Source organism: Acinonyx jubatus, chromosome C1 (assembly GCF_027475565.1).
Source record: "Acinonyx jubatus isolate Ajub_Pintada_27869175 chromosome C1, VMU_Ajub_asm_v1.0, whole genome shotgun sequence".
Classification (NCBI taxonomy): domain Eukaryota; kingdom Metazoa; phylum Chordata; class Mammalia; order Carnivora; family Felidae; genus Acinonyx; species Acinonyx jubatus.
This window is the reverse complement of record NC_069381.1, coordinates 101,193,351-101,208,032: the sequence shown is the minus strand read 5'-3', so window position 1 is coordinate 101,208,032 and position 14,682 is coordinate 101,193,351. Positions and strand designations below refer to the sequence as shown.

General features: G+C 41.4%; 1 protein-coding gene across 16 annotated transcripts in view; it reads right to left on the bottom strand.

Annotated features, from left to right (window-relative positions):
• The window catches only part of PDE4DIP (phosphodiesterase 4D interacting protein), a 218,170-nt gene that overhangs the window by 165,672 nt on the left and 37,816 nt on the right, over positions 1 to 14,682 (bottom strand). For all 16 annotated transcript variants that reach the window (XM_027058236.2, XM_027058233.2, XM_027058238.2 and 13 more), the window contains exon 2: positions 4,479 to 4,534. In XM_027058236.2, the coding sequence (XP_026914037.2) occupies positions 4,479 to 4,534 (56 nt within the window). The remainder of the gene's footprint in view (positions 1 to 4,478; positions 4,535 to 14,682) is intronic.

The window sequence follows — 14,682 nt, the reverse complement described above, 5'->3', positions numbered from 1 at the left end:
TTGTATACAACAGTGGCATTATGATCCTTCTAACCAGCACCATCCAGCAGAATTTGGTTTCCACAAAGTACAAATCAATTCTGGGCCACACGGAAACAGTTCACATAAAGTAGTGTGTGGCTGATCATATTAATACTGGTCCCCAGTGAAATGCACTAGTCCATGTTTGTGCCCCTTTGTAACTGGAGGCTTTTGCTACTCTATGGAGAAGTGGAGCCTATTTCTCCAGCCCTTGGATCTGGATTGGCTTAGTGACTTGCTTTGACTGAGAGAATATGATGAAAATGCCACTGTATGAATTCTAGAGACTAAGTCTTGAGAGACCATGCATTTCTGTTCTTGTCTTCTTAGAGCCCCAAGACCACCCTACTGTGAAGCAGCCCAGTTTACCCTCCTGGAGGAGGAAAGGCCAAGGACAGAGGGAATGGAGATGCCCCAGCTGACAGCCAGTCACCGAATGCCAGACATGTGAGTAAAGCTGTCTATGGACTCTCAACCCCAGTCAAGCTCTCAAAAGATTGCAGCTATTTGAGTAATCCCAAGTGAGACCAGCAGAGGAAATGCCCAGTTTGTCAACACACAAGGCTGTGAGAAATAATAAATCATTGTTGTTTTAAGCCCCAGGTGGACAAACTTTTTTTTAAAGGGCCAGATAGTAAATATTTTAGGCTCGTGGATCATACCATCTCTGTCAGAGCTAGTCACCTCTGCTCTTGCAGCTCAAAATAGGCACAGACAATATGTAACTGAACGAGCATGACTGTGTTGCTATAAAACTTTATTTATAAAAACTGGCAATTGGCCCATGGGCTGCAGTTTGTTGACACCTATTTTTTTGTTTTTTTAATTTTTCTTTTTAACGTTTATTTATTTTTGAGACAGAGAGAGACAGAGCATGAACGGGGGAGGGTCAGAGAGAGAGGGAGACACAGAATCTGAAACAGGCCCCAGGCTCTGAGCTGTCAGCACAGAGCCCGATGTGGGGCTCGAACTCACGGACCGCGAGATCATGACCTGAGCCGAAGTCGGACGCTTAACTGACTGAGCCACCCAGGCGCCCCTGTTGACACCTGTTTTAAGCCACTAAGTTTTAGGGTGATTTGGCACATGACGAAAGAAGACTGAAATAGCTTCTCTTTTTTTAAAAAAAAATCAAGCTACTAGCTAAGAGGTGTTTCTACAAAAATATTTCAGGTCATTATTTAAGAGTAGTAACAATTATTACAACCAACATCTTTAACAGGCATTACAGGTTACAAAGTAGTTTCATATGAATTATTTTGTTTATAAAGTTACTACCCCAAGTGAAACAGACTGATGCGATTATTAAATCCATTTTACTATGAGTTAATAAAGGTTCAGAAAGTTTGCATGACCAAGATCACAATGCTAAAAAGTGGCAGAACCAGTCCTATGTTCTCTTCACTCAACCTTCCGAGCGGTCGGCTAATACTGTTAATTTAGGAGCAAAGGGAATCATCACAGGTCTAAGAGTTGAGGGAAAACAGGGCAGGGGGTAGAAATGCAATAATTCCATTAATTAAAGGAAGAATCGCCCTAGGAAAAGCTGCTGCTAACCCCATGCCTGCCTTTGTGAAGTACCATTGTGGAAGCAAGAAATCAGGGCTTCCTAGAAGCAGAGTACACAGAAGACCTCAGACTGAGGTGGACTTAGGGATGTAGACTCAGGTCGAAGACATGGAAAAATACACCTTTTCATGGTTGGCAGAAGGAAACAATGATCCTTTATTATGAACATTCTTTTTTTTAAAGTCAGAGAGAATGACAGCCATTGCTATCCACTGAGCTCCATAGATGGCATCAGTGCAAGTAAGAGCAAAATGGGCTCTGAAGAAAAATTAACTAGACACACACACACACATATGGACAAACGAGCCAAGAGGCAAAATGTCATCATATGCTTTTTCTGTCCTTTCCCTTTTTTTCTTTTCTCTTTCCTTCCTTCCTTGTACATCCTTATCTCCTTTGTCAAAAACTAACTGACCATATATGCACGGCCACCAAAATCAAAGGCAACAAAAGCAAAAATAAACAAGTGAGGCTACAGCAAACTAAAAAGCTTCTGCTCACAAAGGAAACCATTAAGAATGAAAAGGCAAGCCATGGGATGGGAGAAAATATCCCTCCCTCCCTCTTTCTTTTTCCTTCTGCAAACTTGCCAGAAAGAGCACAAGAAAAAGCCTCTAGATATTTCAATCAACTCGGAATTTGTTCTCTGCTAAGAAAAGACAGAAAAAGAGTAGGAAGACAGAAAGGATCAGGAAAATGATGGCGAGGAGAAAAATGAAGGCAATAAAAGATGAAGAAGAAAATAATGATGAGAGACAGGGTGATTCCAGTGCAGTTTTTTTTTTTTTCTTGCCAAAAAGTATTTAACTCCCTTTTACACCACTGGTTTTAAAGGTTGAAATGTAAGGCCACATGATTTGTTTTTAAAATGGACACTGTACAGTGTCTTCATTTTTGTAAAGTTAACATAGTATCAGGTGTGTCTTCAGATCACTGTCTTTTTGTTTAAAATTTATTTTATTATCTTTTTAATATTTATATGTTCATTTTGAGAGAGCGAGCATTGTGATGGGGGGAGGGGCAGGGATGAGGGAGAGAGAGAATCTCAAGCCGACTCTGAACCATCAGTGCAGAGATGATGTGGGGCTTGGTTTCATGAACCACGAGATCTCGACCTGAGCCGAGATCGAAGGTCAGATGCTTAACTGATTGAACCACCCAGGCACCCTAATTTTTTTAAAGTAATCTCTATACCCAACACAGGGCTCAAACTCACAACCCTGAGATCAAGAGTAGGATGCTCCACAGACTGAGTCAGCCAGGTGCCCCTACATATCCCTATCCTTACTGGTATTCTCAATAGCCACTCATCTTGCCTGGTAGAGTAGAGGGTTTTAAAATGGAACAGAAATTTAAAGCAGGTTTTATTGGTACACAGCACAAATTAGTTATGGATAGAGGTAGTATTGTTTCCAAATTCAGCTGTCTTTGATTCAGCTTGTACAAAATAATTGTTGTTCTTTTAATTATAGAACAGTCTGTGCTTGCAAATTAATAATAATTATAGTAATAGCAAGGTTGCACCTGTTTTGTTGATATTGTGATATTTCTAAGTAAATGCAAATAAATGCTTTACTTAAGAGAAACTGGAAAAGAATTATTTCTCCCACAATCAGTTGAAATTAAATAGGCTATCGAATGGAAGAAAATTTGATGAAACAGAACAATACATTACAGTTAGATCAGTGGGATGTGATGGAGGGAAAAGAGTCTTTGAAGCTTGGATATGAATTTCACCACTTGCCAATTGTGGGAATTCAGGCAAATCTCTTAATTTTGCTCAGCTTCACTGTCACTGTGAAAGTGGGAATAAATAATACCTCACAGAGCTCTTGTAAGAGTTAAAAGAAACAATAAGCATCTTCTCTACCCTTCCATTTTTGCCCTACTCCTTTGAGTTTTCACTGCAAAATGGAGGATCTTGATGTTCAAAATCAGTATAGTAGACCCTTGGAATTTGTAGACTTAGCATATACAATTACAAATGCTAATTGTAAGTGTCTGAAATCCTTAACACATTCAAATTAAAAACTTTTTCCATGCTGTGCATGTGAACCATCTGGGCTTCAAGGCTGGAATGAAAAAGGCAAATGACTTAGCGAAGGAGGCAGAACCCTTAAGTGATTCAAGGTTCCTGTGAAAAATGCTCCCCCAAAGAGAACTATCTTCACTTTGGTTTCATAATTCAGGTAAATCCCTGGCTAATGTTAGTTCAGTAATTATGTGATATTATTATGAATACCTTAATAACAACAATATTTACTGGGTGTTTATTCCTTTATAAGTCTACAATAAGAGTTTTTCTCATTTAATCTCACTTATGACGTTGACACTATTATTATACCCATTTAAATGGTATGCAAGTAGAGATTTAATTTTAGTGGCAGAATCTATTTTAATCATTTCACAAGTGACTTTAACTTTGGAATTACAGAATCGTAATTTCAATTATGATTTCCTGTGCTGTGCTGGGAAGGTGGGGGAATCACATGTTATAGTGGTAGGTACAAATCTGGAAATTCACAAAAAGTCGGAGAATATTGCTATGCTGAATTTATTTTATTTATGTGTTTATTTATTTTAAGTTTGTTTATTTGAGAGGTGGGGGGGGCGGGGGGGTGGAGAGAAGAGAATCCCAAGCAGGCTCTGCACTGTCAGCACAGAACCCGACACAGGCCTCGAACTCACTAACGTGAGACCATTACCAGAGCCAAAATCAAGAGTCAGATGTTTAAGTGACTGAGCCACCCAGGCGCCCCTGCCATGATGAATTTAAGGGTCCATAATTTGAGGGAATTATGATCAGCAGGAAACCAGAATTTATCAAGACCCACAGCCTCCTTACCACGACCAAGAATTTGTCAAGGTAAGACCCACAGCCTCCTTACCTGCTACATGACATGTTCTGGATACCATCTCCCCTTCATCCTCTGCAAAATAATCTCTGTGGAGAGAAACATATTGTTAATTAATGAGATACCCTTAGAGTCCCCAGTCCCTGAGGTGGCAAGACACCGACATTCTGTTTTCATTTATTTCTCCACAAGTATTTATTAAGCTCCTACCATGGATTAAGGACAGTGTTAGGTGTTGGAGATACAAAGACAAACCCCACAGGAAGGTTCCTATCCTGGGTAAGAACATGTAAAGATAGCCATTGAACACACAATTCCATTATGAGAAAACAGCAAAGACCCTGAGTCAGGAAGGAAGTTAACTTGTTGGAAGAACAGAGAAAACCAGTGTTGCCACCAGACTGTGCAGGACCTTGTGGGATACAGTAAGGACACAGAGTTTTGTGTGAAGGGCATTGGGAAACCACTGAAGGATTTTAGGTGAGGGAATGAGTGGTAAGTGACCAGATTTTGATTTTAAATAGATCATTCTGGCTGCTGAGTGAGGCTGTGTGGAGGGGATAAAAGTGGATGGGAAACTCAAGAAGTTGTGATGGTTTTAACTAAAAGAAGCAGAGATGAAGATAAGCAAAAAAAATCCAACGTATGTTTAGGAAGTAGACTTGGAAAAACAGATAAAAGTCTATTAATGGGGAGTGCTTGGGTGGCTCAGTCAGTTAAGTGTCTGACTCGATTTTGGCTCACAGTTCATGAGATCAAGCCCCACATGAGGCTCTGCACTGACACACATGCACTCACACACATGCACACACAGACATACTCTCAAAATAAATAAATGAACATTTTTTTAAGTCTATTAATGGTAATGTTAAAACCACAGTTCAGTAGAAAGATGTGTATTTGTCCAGCACAGTGAATTAAGGTCACCAGACCTAGCAGAGAAGGGAAATTTTTTTTCAAGATGTATTCAACAAATACTTGTCAGGCACCTACTATGTTTTTAGGCACTGTTTTAGGCAGCATGAATATAGCAGTGAACAAAAAGGACAAAAATGCCTGCACTCATGGAAATTAGAGTAAGGGGAAGCAAAAAGTAAACTGTTTAGAGCAACTGGAGACAAGTGCTAAGAAAAATTGAAGTGGGGGATGGGGATAGGGAGTCCTGGAGATATGGGCAGGAGGAAGGGATTGCAATTCTCAGTAGGCAAAGTTTCTCTGAGAAGCAATAGGGTATTTGGGGAAAGAGTCTTCTAAGCAGAGAACATCAAACACAAAGGTTCACAGGAGGGAGCATGCCAGAGTGTTTGGGAGCAGAAAGGAGGCCAGTGAGGCAGGGCAGAGTGAGCACATAGTGAGGAAGGAGGAGGAGGGAAGGTCAAGGAAGTAACAGCAAGGCTGTGCAGGGGGCAGATTGTAAAAGCCTTCCAGGCTGTACTGAAGCATTTGGCCACTGAAATCCTGTGAGTCAAAAAGGGGGTTGAACTGAGTGATGAATGTTTTAAAAGGGCTAGCTACTGTTTTGACAACGGACTAGATGCGGAAGGCAGAAACAGGAAGACAATTGCAATAATCCTACGGGGTGATGCCTTAAACCCTTGGGTGCACCCAGTAAGTTGTTCCAAAAAGAATCGAGTAGACAGAGGTGTAGAGGGCTTCTCAGGAAGGCGGAAGAGAGACTGGCATTTGTTTAGAAATTCTTGTCCTTCCTTCTCTGCCTCAAGACTGGATGTTGGCATGAATCTTCATTTTGTTAAGTTCCAGATGGACATCAAAGTACCAGACAAGGCATGCTGGACTACACACACCACCTGGCAATATTTTTATTATTCAAAAGCAGATCACCAGCTTGTGGTTCTTCCGGGTCGTCTGCCTCTTTCCCTTCTCTATCCATTAAAAACTTTCCACAAGAGTGAACAATTAAAGAGATGAATGTACTAGTTACAAATTCCCCTCTGTTGTAATAAAGTAGGGGAAGGATACTGAAGCCATCAACCAGAACACTGTCTTGAAAAATTTGAAAAACTTACACTTAACTGCTGCTATGCAACCATTGGATGGATTCCTTTATATGCTCAGCCTACAGACTTAGGTAGATGACAGTGTTTGTGCCATCAGGAACATGGTCATTCCTCAGGCCAAATTCAACCCAGCCAAAATGTTTTATTTGGTCAGCACAAGATTGACCCACTCTTAACTTCTCTTAGAAAATGAATGGGTCTAGGGACATCTGGGTGGCTCAGTCGGTTGAGTGTCCGACTTCGGCTCAGGTCATGATCTCGTGATTTGTGGGTTGGAGTCCCGCATCAGGCTCTGTGCCAACAGCTCAGAGCCTGGAGCCTGTTTCGGTTTCTGTCTCCTTCTTTTTCTCCCTTCCCCCACTTGGGTTTGTTCTCTCTCTCTCTCTCTCTCTCAAAAGTAAATAAACATTAAAAAAGAAAATGAATGGGTCTAGCAACACTGGGCCTGCCTTCCCACATAGGGGACAACCTATCACCTTTCAACGGAACATGTCTTCTCCAGTCTGTCACAGTCCCTGTCCTTCCTATCTTTGTAGTCCCAGCTCACATACTCACTTTTGATACCCTCCTGGCTTCTGTGTAGGTCTCTGAGGCTGTTACCCTGGTACAGATCAAATGCAGACAGAATTTCATTTCTGCTTTAACACATAGTCTTGAGAATGGATAAGGCATATGTGGCACATATATATATATATATATATGTGGCATACACACACACACGCACACACACACACACACACACACACACACAATGGAATATTATGCAGCCATAAGAAGGATGAGATCTTTCCATGTGAGACAACATGGATGGAGCTAGAAGGTCTTATACTAAGTGAAATAAATGGGAAAGACAAAGACAATATGATCTCACTCATATGAGGAATCTAAAAACACACACACACAAATGAAAAAAACAAGCAAAAAGCAGAATCAGACCTATAAATACAGAGAAAAAAGCGATGGTCGCCAGAGGGGAGGGGGCAAAATGGGTGGAAGTGAGTGGCAGATACAGGCTTCTAGTTAAGGAATGAATAAGTCATGGGGATAAATTGTACCGTATAGGGAAGACAGTCAATGATATTATAATGGCAATGTGTGGAGACAGCTGCTACACTTGTGACAAACTTGTTGAATCACTATGTTGTACATCTGAAACTGATATAACATTGTATATCAACCACACTCAAATAAAATTTTAAAAAGACTGTCTTGAGTAACCTAGTTTCTTCAGCGTGCAATTCACTAATCTATGCTGATGAACCACTAACACTGGCTTATAAATCACTTTTACCTCTTGGGCTTCAGTTTCCTCAAATACTTGTAAAGGAACTATATGGATTTTTCTAAGGTCCCTTGCAGTCATTATGCAATTCTATTCTAATAGATGCATAACCATAAAGCCCATTTTAATACTTCCAAGGATCTGGGGGACTGTCCGGACATGATCTTGTTTAATCCTCTTTGCTCTGAAGATTCCACACTCCAGATCAGGAGCAGGTGACAACAAGGCAAGGTGTACAGGCCCCATGAGATACCCCACCTTCTGCAGCCCCAACCCACACGTACTCTGAGCTAGCTGCCTGCCCACTAGGAATCAGTAAGTGTCAGGGCAGAGAGGTCACTTTGGATGGGCACTGAGTTAATGGCCATACTTACAATCTCAGGAGATTTTTTAAAAATCACTTTAACTCTATTAACAGCTCAAGTTCCCTCTCTTATTGCCCAAGAGTGGGGCTCATCATCTGCTCCAAAAGGTTGGGAAGGAATTTGATGCTCCCCCAGGGAAGGGGAGTGCTCACAGTGAAGAAACACAGGGTATATGTCTAGGGGACTGCAATCTGTGACAACCAAAGTGCAAAGAGAACTGAGGTATGCTAGAGACAGACTCCAAGCTGGGTCATACACACACACACATGCACATGTACACTGCTTTGTGAAGCAGTAATATATGTTGGTAAATTCTTCCATATTACCCAAATCTGGAAAAAACTTGTATGTCCTTGTCCTAGTTGCTCAAATTGAAGTGTTTGTAGGTTTATTTTTTAACATCAGCCCATGGATGACTCATGCTCAGCTAGCATATGGTTCATTAGAGCACTCATAGCTCTCCAGCATAGATGTACGTATATAATCTTTCTCCCAAGATACTTTTACCTTACATGGTGCTTTTCCTGTATAAATGAGCCATGCTTTTTCCCTCAATGAGCCTTATCCTTTCTCTCCCTCTACCTCATCAATCTGTCAATACTGATACCAATGCCACTAACGTTACAATTATTAATTTTGCCAAGCCACTCTCTTGCTTAATTTGAAGAACCAAGCATTTTCCAAGTACAACCCACCCACAAGCTGTTCACCCACTTAATTTCCGCATGGTATATTGCCCACGCTTTCTTGATTTGCTGTTAAGCAGCTAAGAAGATATTGGACTCAAACAACACATCGACATTCAATATTCCACATTACTAGCTTTTCCTAGTTTTCCAGGATGGTCAGGTTGACAATAATCAGAAAATAATTGATTCTCTCAAAGCCATCTGCTACACTCTGATACTCTGCTGCTATCAAACTGTGCTCTGAGGATTTTTTTCCAGTAATTTCCTAAATATAGTAGTTTCAATTATGTCAGGAATATCCAAGCACTCAATTTTGCTTTCCTTTGCTTGCAAATGGCCTCACTGACATAGCTCCTTTCTAAAATGTAAGTAGCTGGTCCTGCTTTCTCTCCTAACAGTGTGGGGAGGGGCAGAAACGTGGGTCCTTCTTCCTTACCAAGGGGTAACATGACAATGGAGCCTGCAGAGAGATATTTTCTGTAGGGAAGTCATGACTTTCCCTTGCAAACTGCATATTTGGGGTTATTGTCTCATATTTTGGTCTGTTTAATTTGTGGACCCAGAAGAGCAATGCATCTTGTTAACGGACCATATCATTCACAAGCAATGGCAAATGGCAACCATAGGCCTTTACCATTACAAAGTAGGATGTGCAACACATCTTTGACAGTATGAGACAGTGGTACCCCAGGACCATAGTCACCCCCCAAACTATTTCTAAGGAGCTGATGCCTGTCCAGTCCCCATTACCTTCTCCTTCGTCTCACCTAGTAAAATGTTTAACCTACGGGTATTTCTTCCCATAGGGGTATCCAAACTCCCAAAGCGGCAGTTATTTTTAGGTCCTCCCCCTAGGGCAATCACTTCCAACATGCAGTCTGGGCCCCCTCCTTCATTACTCACCACCACTCTTGCTTAAGATCTCTAAACCTGCAGACAAAGGCCATCTCTTGGAGGCATTTTCTATCTTTCAGACTTGTTTGTATATAGATTTTTTTTTTAAGTATAAACAAAAATTCAGAAGGGGGAAACAATCTGCTATAACAGTACTTAGAGCAAAAACCTGGGCCTTGACACTGTTTATAGGGTTTTCATTCCATCTTATAAACATTTATTGAGAAGTGGCTTATACGGCCAGCCCTGGAAATATAAAGGTGAAAAAGAAATTAAACCCTGTCATCAAAGTACTCAGAGTCTACTGGGGAAGGCACATAGGATTCAATGAGATAATTACAAGAATAATGAGATTTAAAACAGAATTGAAAAATATAAACAAGAGAGCAATTAATTTTGTCCTGGTGGGAGGAAATATGCAGAAAACAGAGAACACTGAATCTAGCCTTGAAGGATGGGTACAAATAACACAAGGAAACATGACAAAGACCCCAAAACAGGAGAATGAAGGGTGTATTTGTGGTTTTCATTTTGTTCCCTCCTGCCTGAGTAAACATAAACTGCCCCCAGGACCCCTTCCAACATTTTTAACTTTCCCTGTCCTCAAGCCGTCCTCCTCCAAGCTCTAACCCTCAGGTAGGAAGCTGTATTGAGGGAAGTCATGGGAGGAAACCAGGTCTGCACTTAGCACTTTCCTCCTCCTTATCTAACTACTTAGAATCCCCAAGGACAATCTAAAATGTTAAGCAAGATGGGGTGCCCAGGTGGGTGACTCAGTCAGTTAGGCTAGGCGTCTGACCCTTGGTTTGGGCTCAGGTCATGATCTCACAGTTCGTGAGTTCAAGCCCTGCATCGGGCTCTGTGCTGATAGTGTGGAGCCTGCTTGGGATTTCTCCCTCCCTCTCTCTCTCCCTCCCCAACTGATGCTGTCTCTGTCTCTCTCAAAATAAATAAATCTTAAAAAAATAAATGTTAAACAAGAAGATTTTTACACAGCAAAAATGTCTATAGATAAGGACCAGAAGAAAATCTGCACAAGAGATAAGGCTGGAGGTTTAGGATGGCAGAAAATACAAGTGAATATCTTCCTTTTTATATGATTTTATACTAAAAGGTTAATTCTTATTTTTTTAAAAAAGAGAATGTATTTTGATCCAATTTACATTGTTCTTCTAAAGTATGGCCTCAATAAAAGAGAAACTATGTAAGAGACTAGGTTCAGTCTGATCTTCTCAAACAGTGGGGATTATGTGGTATGACACAGGAAGATTGTTGAAGTTTGCGGTTAATTGGGGCCCTCCTCAGCACTAGACACTGAACTAAACATATATTCTATTGTGGTTCCTATATTTTTAAAAACATTTTTTTTAATGTTTATTTATTTCTGAGAGAGAGACAGAGTGCAAGTGGGGGAGGGGCAGAGACAGAAAGAGACACAGAATCTGAAGCAGGCTCCAGGCTCCGAGCTGTCAGCCTGAGCCCGACATAGGGCTTGAACCAACAAACTGTGAGATCATGACCTGAGCCCAAGTCGGATGCTTAACCGACTGAGCCACCCAGGCACCCCAAGCTCCTATATTCTTGAAACTCATTTGACATGAGTTACTAAATTCTGGTTCAAATGAAAGAAATCTTTCTGATGTTCAGATATCATTTTTTTTTTGTACTTTTAATTTGTATCCACATTCAACGCTTGCAAATACAAAAGGGTTGGAAGGACAAGAACTGTGGCCTACTTTCTTTAATGTTTGGAGCACAGGCCCTGAGGGCTTTTGAATGGTAGGGTTTCATAAATAGTGCCAATTTAGGAACAAAGACATCTACAGGTGACTGTCCCTGGACTGCTTGAGCCTAACTTCATGGTTCAACATGTTTTCTTTCAGCAGAATTTTCCTCAGCACTAATCTTGCATGAAATGACCATCATTATTGTGGACAACCCCTGTCACCCACCACCAACACTGTTACCACAATGCATCGAGTGTCTGATGCTTTCCAGGCATCATCTCATTCAGTCCTCACAAAATCCTGTCAGGTAGCTACTGTATCCCTATTTCACAGATGAGGCAACAAGAGGCCTAGGAAGATGAAGTGATTTGCCCAAGATCACACGGCTAGTTGGTGTCAAGTCTGAACTTGAAAATGGCACTTGGGGGAGGCGGGGCGCCTGGGTGGCTTAGTCAGTTGAGCGTCCGACTTCAGCTCAGGTCATGATCTCACAGTTCATGAGCTCGAGCCCCGCGTCGGGCTCTGTGCTGACAGCTCAGAGCCTGGAGCCCGCTTCAGATTCTGTGTCTCCCTCTCTCTCTGCCCCTCCCTTGCTCGTGCTCTGTCTCTCTGTCTCTCTCAAAAATAAAGAAACAAAAAAAAAAAAAAAGGGAAAAAATGGCAGCTGGGGCTCCTGGTGGCTCAGTTGGTTAAGTGTCCAACTCTTGATATCAGCTCAGGTCATGATCTCATCATTTGTGAGATTAAGCCCTGTGTGGAAATCTGCACTGACAGCGCACAGAGCCTGCCTGAAATTCTCTCTTTCCCTCTCTCTCTCTCTCTCTGCCCCTTCCCCACTCTCTCCCTCTCTGTCTCTCAAAATAAATAAATAAAACATTAAAAAAAAAAAAAAAAAAGAAAAAGAAGAAAATGGCACCTGACTCCAAACCTTGACTCTTTCCAATATGTCTTCCTTCTACCGTCACCTCTATCCAGAGCTTCCTCTGTACCTGCCTTGACTGCAGGGAAGTGACCCCTGAGAATCTGAGGGTGGACAGTGGTGCTGTGTGAAGATTGGATTTAGAGTCAAATCCAGACACAAATTTGTGTTTTGAGATGCCGACTCATCCCCACTGGACACAGCTCACACTTGAGTATTTCAATACCAGTATAACAGATGCCATGTGACAAAAGAATTACAATCCTAAAAGGGAAGTGACGAGTATGACTTTTTATACAGGTCCTATCCTGGAAAGTGAGTCATCCATCATTATATACTTCCCTATCTCTACCCAAATCTCTCTAAATGTTCACAACTTCCCTGAACCTCTTCTGTGCTAACACTTAACACTGTCCGTAATGGACAAAGGGAATAAACTGAAAGGCAGAAGGGGTAATGGACAGACACAATCAAAACAGGAAAGGCCACTAGTGAACCAGCTTTCAGACTTGTCCTCAGATCTTTTTTTCTCCTGCCAAGAGAGACATGGAGTGTATCTTCCATGTTCCAAATGTTGCCAAATACCACCCTCCCATTCAGCACTAAAACTGCATAAACATATTCGAATGCAAATAGGGTAGAAGTCACAGATGCAGAGCACAAATACAGAGAGATTAGAATTTTTTCTCATCTTGAGACCTATCATTATCACCTCTGCAAGCTAGGATGCTGAATTGGCAAAGCCCCCTCAGAACAGAGAGAGCATCGCCTGTGAATCTCTCTCTGCACACTAAGTGTGGGCTGACTTGGCACGGATACAGCAGAGTCCACTTTTCTCCAGTACAGGCTGCAATTACACCCTTCACTCAACAGAGTCTATTCACTGAGAGTGACCACGGCCAAATGGAACTCTGGGAGACAGTTTTCTGAAGTGCTAATCAGTCCTCAATAGCTACAGGGAGCTACCAGCACCATTGTGCACCTGCATCGACTCGTCCAAATTTTATGACCTTTTTCTGCTCTTGGGCTAAGGCCCAAAAGGAATGAACATTATTTTTCTTGCTCCTGTCCATCAAGGTTCAGAGACACAAACCACTTAATACCATAAAAAGGTAAAGGAAGTTCAAGTAATTATTTTTCTCACTTTGCCCCATGAGGTTATCAGACATCCAAATATCTAATAAATCCTCTTCCCTATGCCCCGAATCAGCAAAGACACTGACATCACTCTTTCAGAAGAGATGTAAAAATAATCTGCTTTGGATTCAGTCGCATCACCCAGGGATTGTGTACGGTCTCTCCACCCACTTCTAAAACTTTGCTCATACGCTTTTTACTTTTGGTCCTGGCAGTGAATGCATTCCGCAATCCTCAGTTTTCATGAACCACCACTATTCACAAGGCCCTGCGGCATGCCCAGGCAGTTGGCACAATCTGTCTCAGAGCGCTAGACCAAGCACAAAGACCAAGCATTTCCTGTCTCTACCTACCTTTTTACTCACATAATCTTTTACTGTTTCCTTTCTTCATTATGTCCCTTTTTTTTTTAACATTTATTTATTTTTGAGACAGAGAGAGACAGAGCATGAATGGGGGAGGGTCAGAGAGAGAGGGAGACACAGAATCTGAAACAGACTCCAGGCTCTGAGCTGTCATCACAGAGCCTGATGCAGGGCTCGAACTCATGGACCGTGAGATCATGACCTGAGCCAAAGTCGGACGCTCAACCTACTGAGCCACCCAGGCACCGTTCATTATGTCCATTTTTAATGATTTAAAAAGAATTACATGCTTCTTCCAGAATATTTTGGAAAGAAGAAAAATGTATACAGAAAAATCATAAAAAATGCTACCACCTAAAGGCAACATCGACAAAGAGTTTTCACATATTTACTTTCAGTTGTTCTTCAGTTCATATGCCTGTGTGAATTCTACAAAATAGAAATGATACTGCATGTACAACTTTGTATCTTGATTTTATTTATATCATTGAAATCAAAGGTTTTGAGGAATGCACTTGTAGGGGAAGAGTCAGGGGAGGAGAGCAGAGGAGGCAGATAAGAGAAGGAGGAGAAGAATTTCTTAACATTACAGATCTGCCTGAAATTTAAAAAAAAAAGTGAATCTAGAGTCTTCTTTTTCAGTATGGTTCTATAATGTACTAAAAAAAGCTTATAAAGGGAACCCTCATGCACTGTTGGTGTGAATATAAATTGGGTGCAGCCACTGTGGAAGAGAGTATGGCGGTTCCTTACAAAATTAAAAATAGAGCTACCATATGATCCAGCAATTCCACTTCTGAGTAGTTATCCGAAGATAATGAAAACACCAATTCAAAGAGAT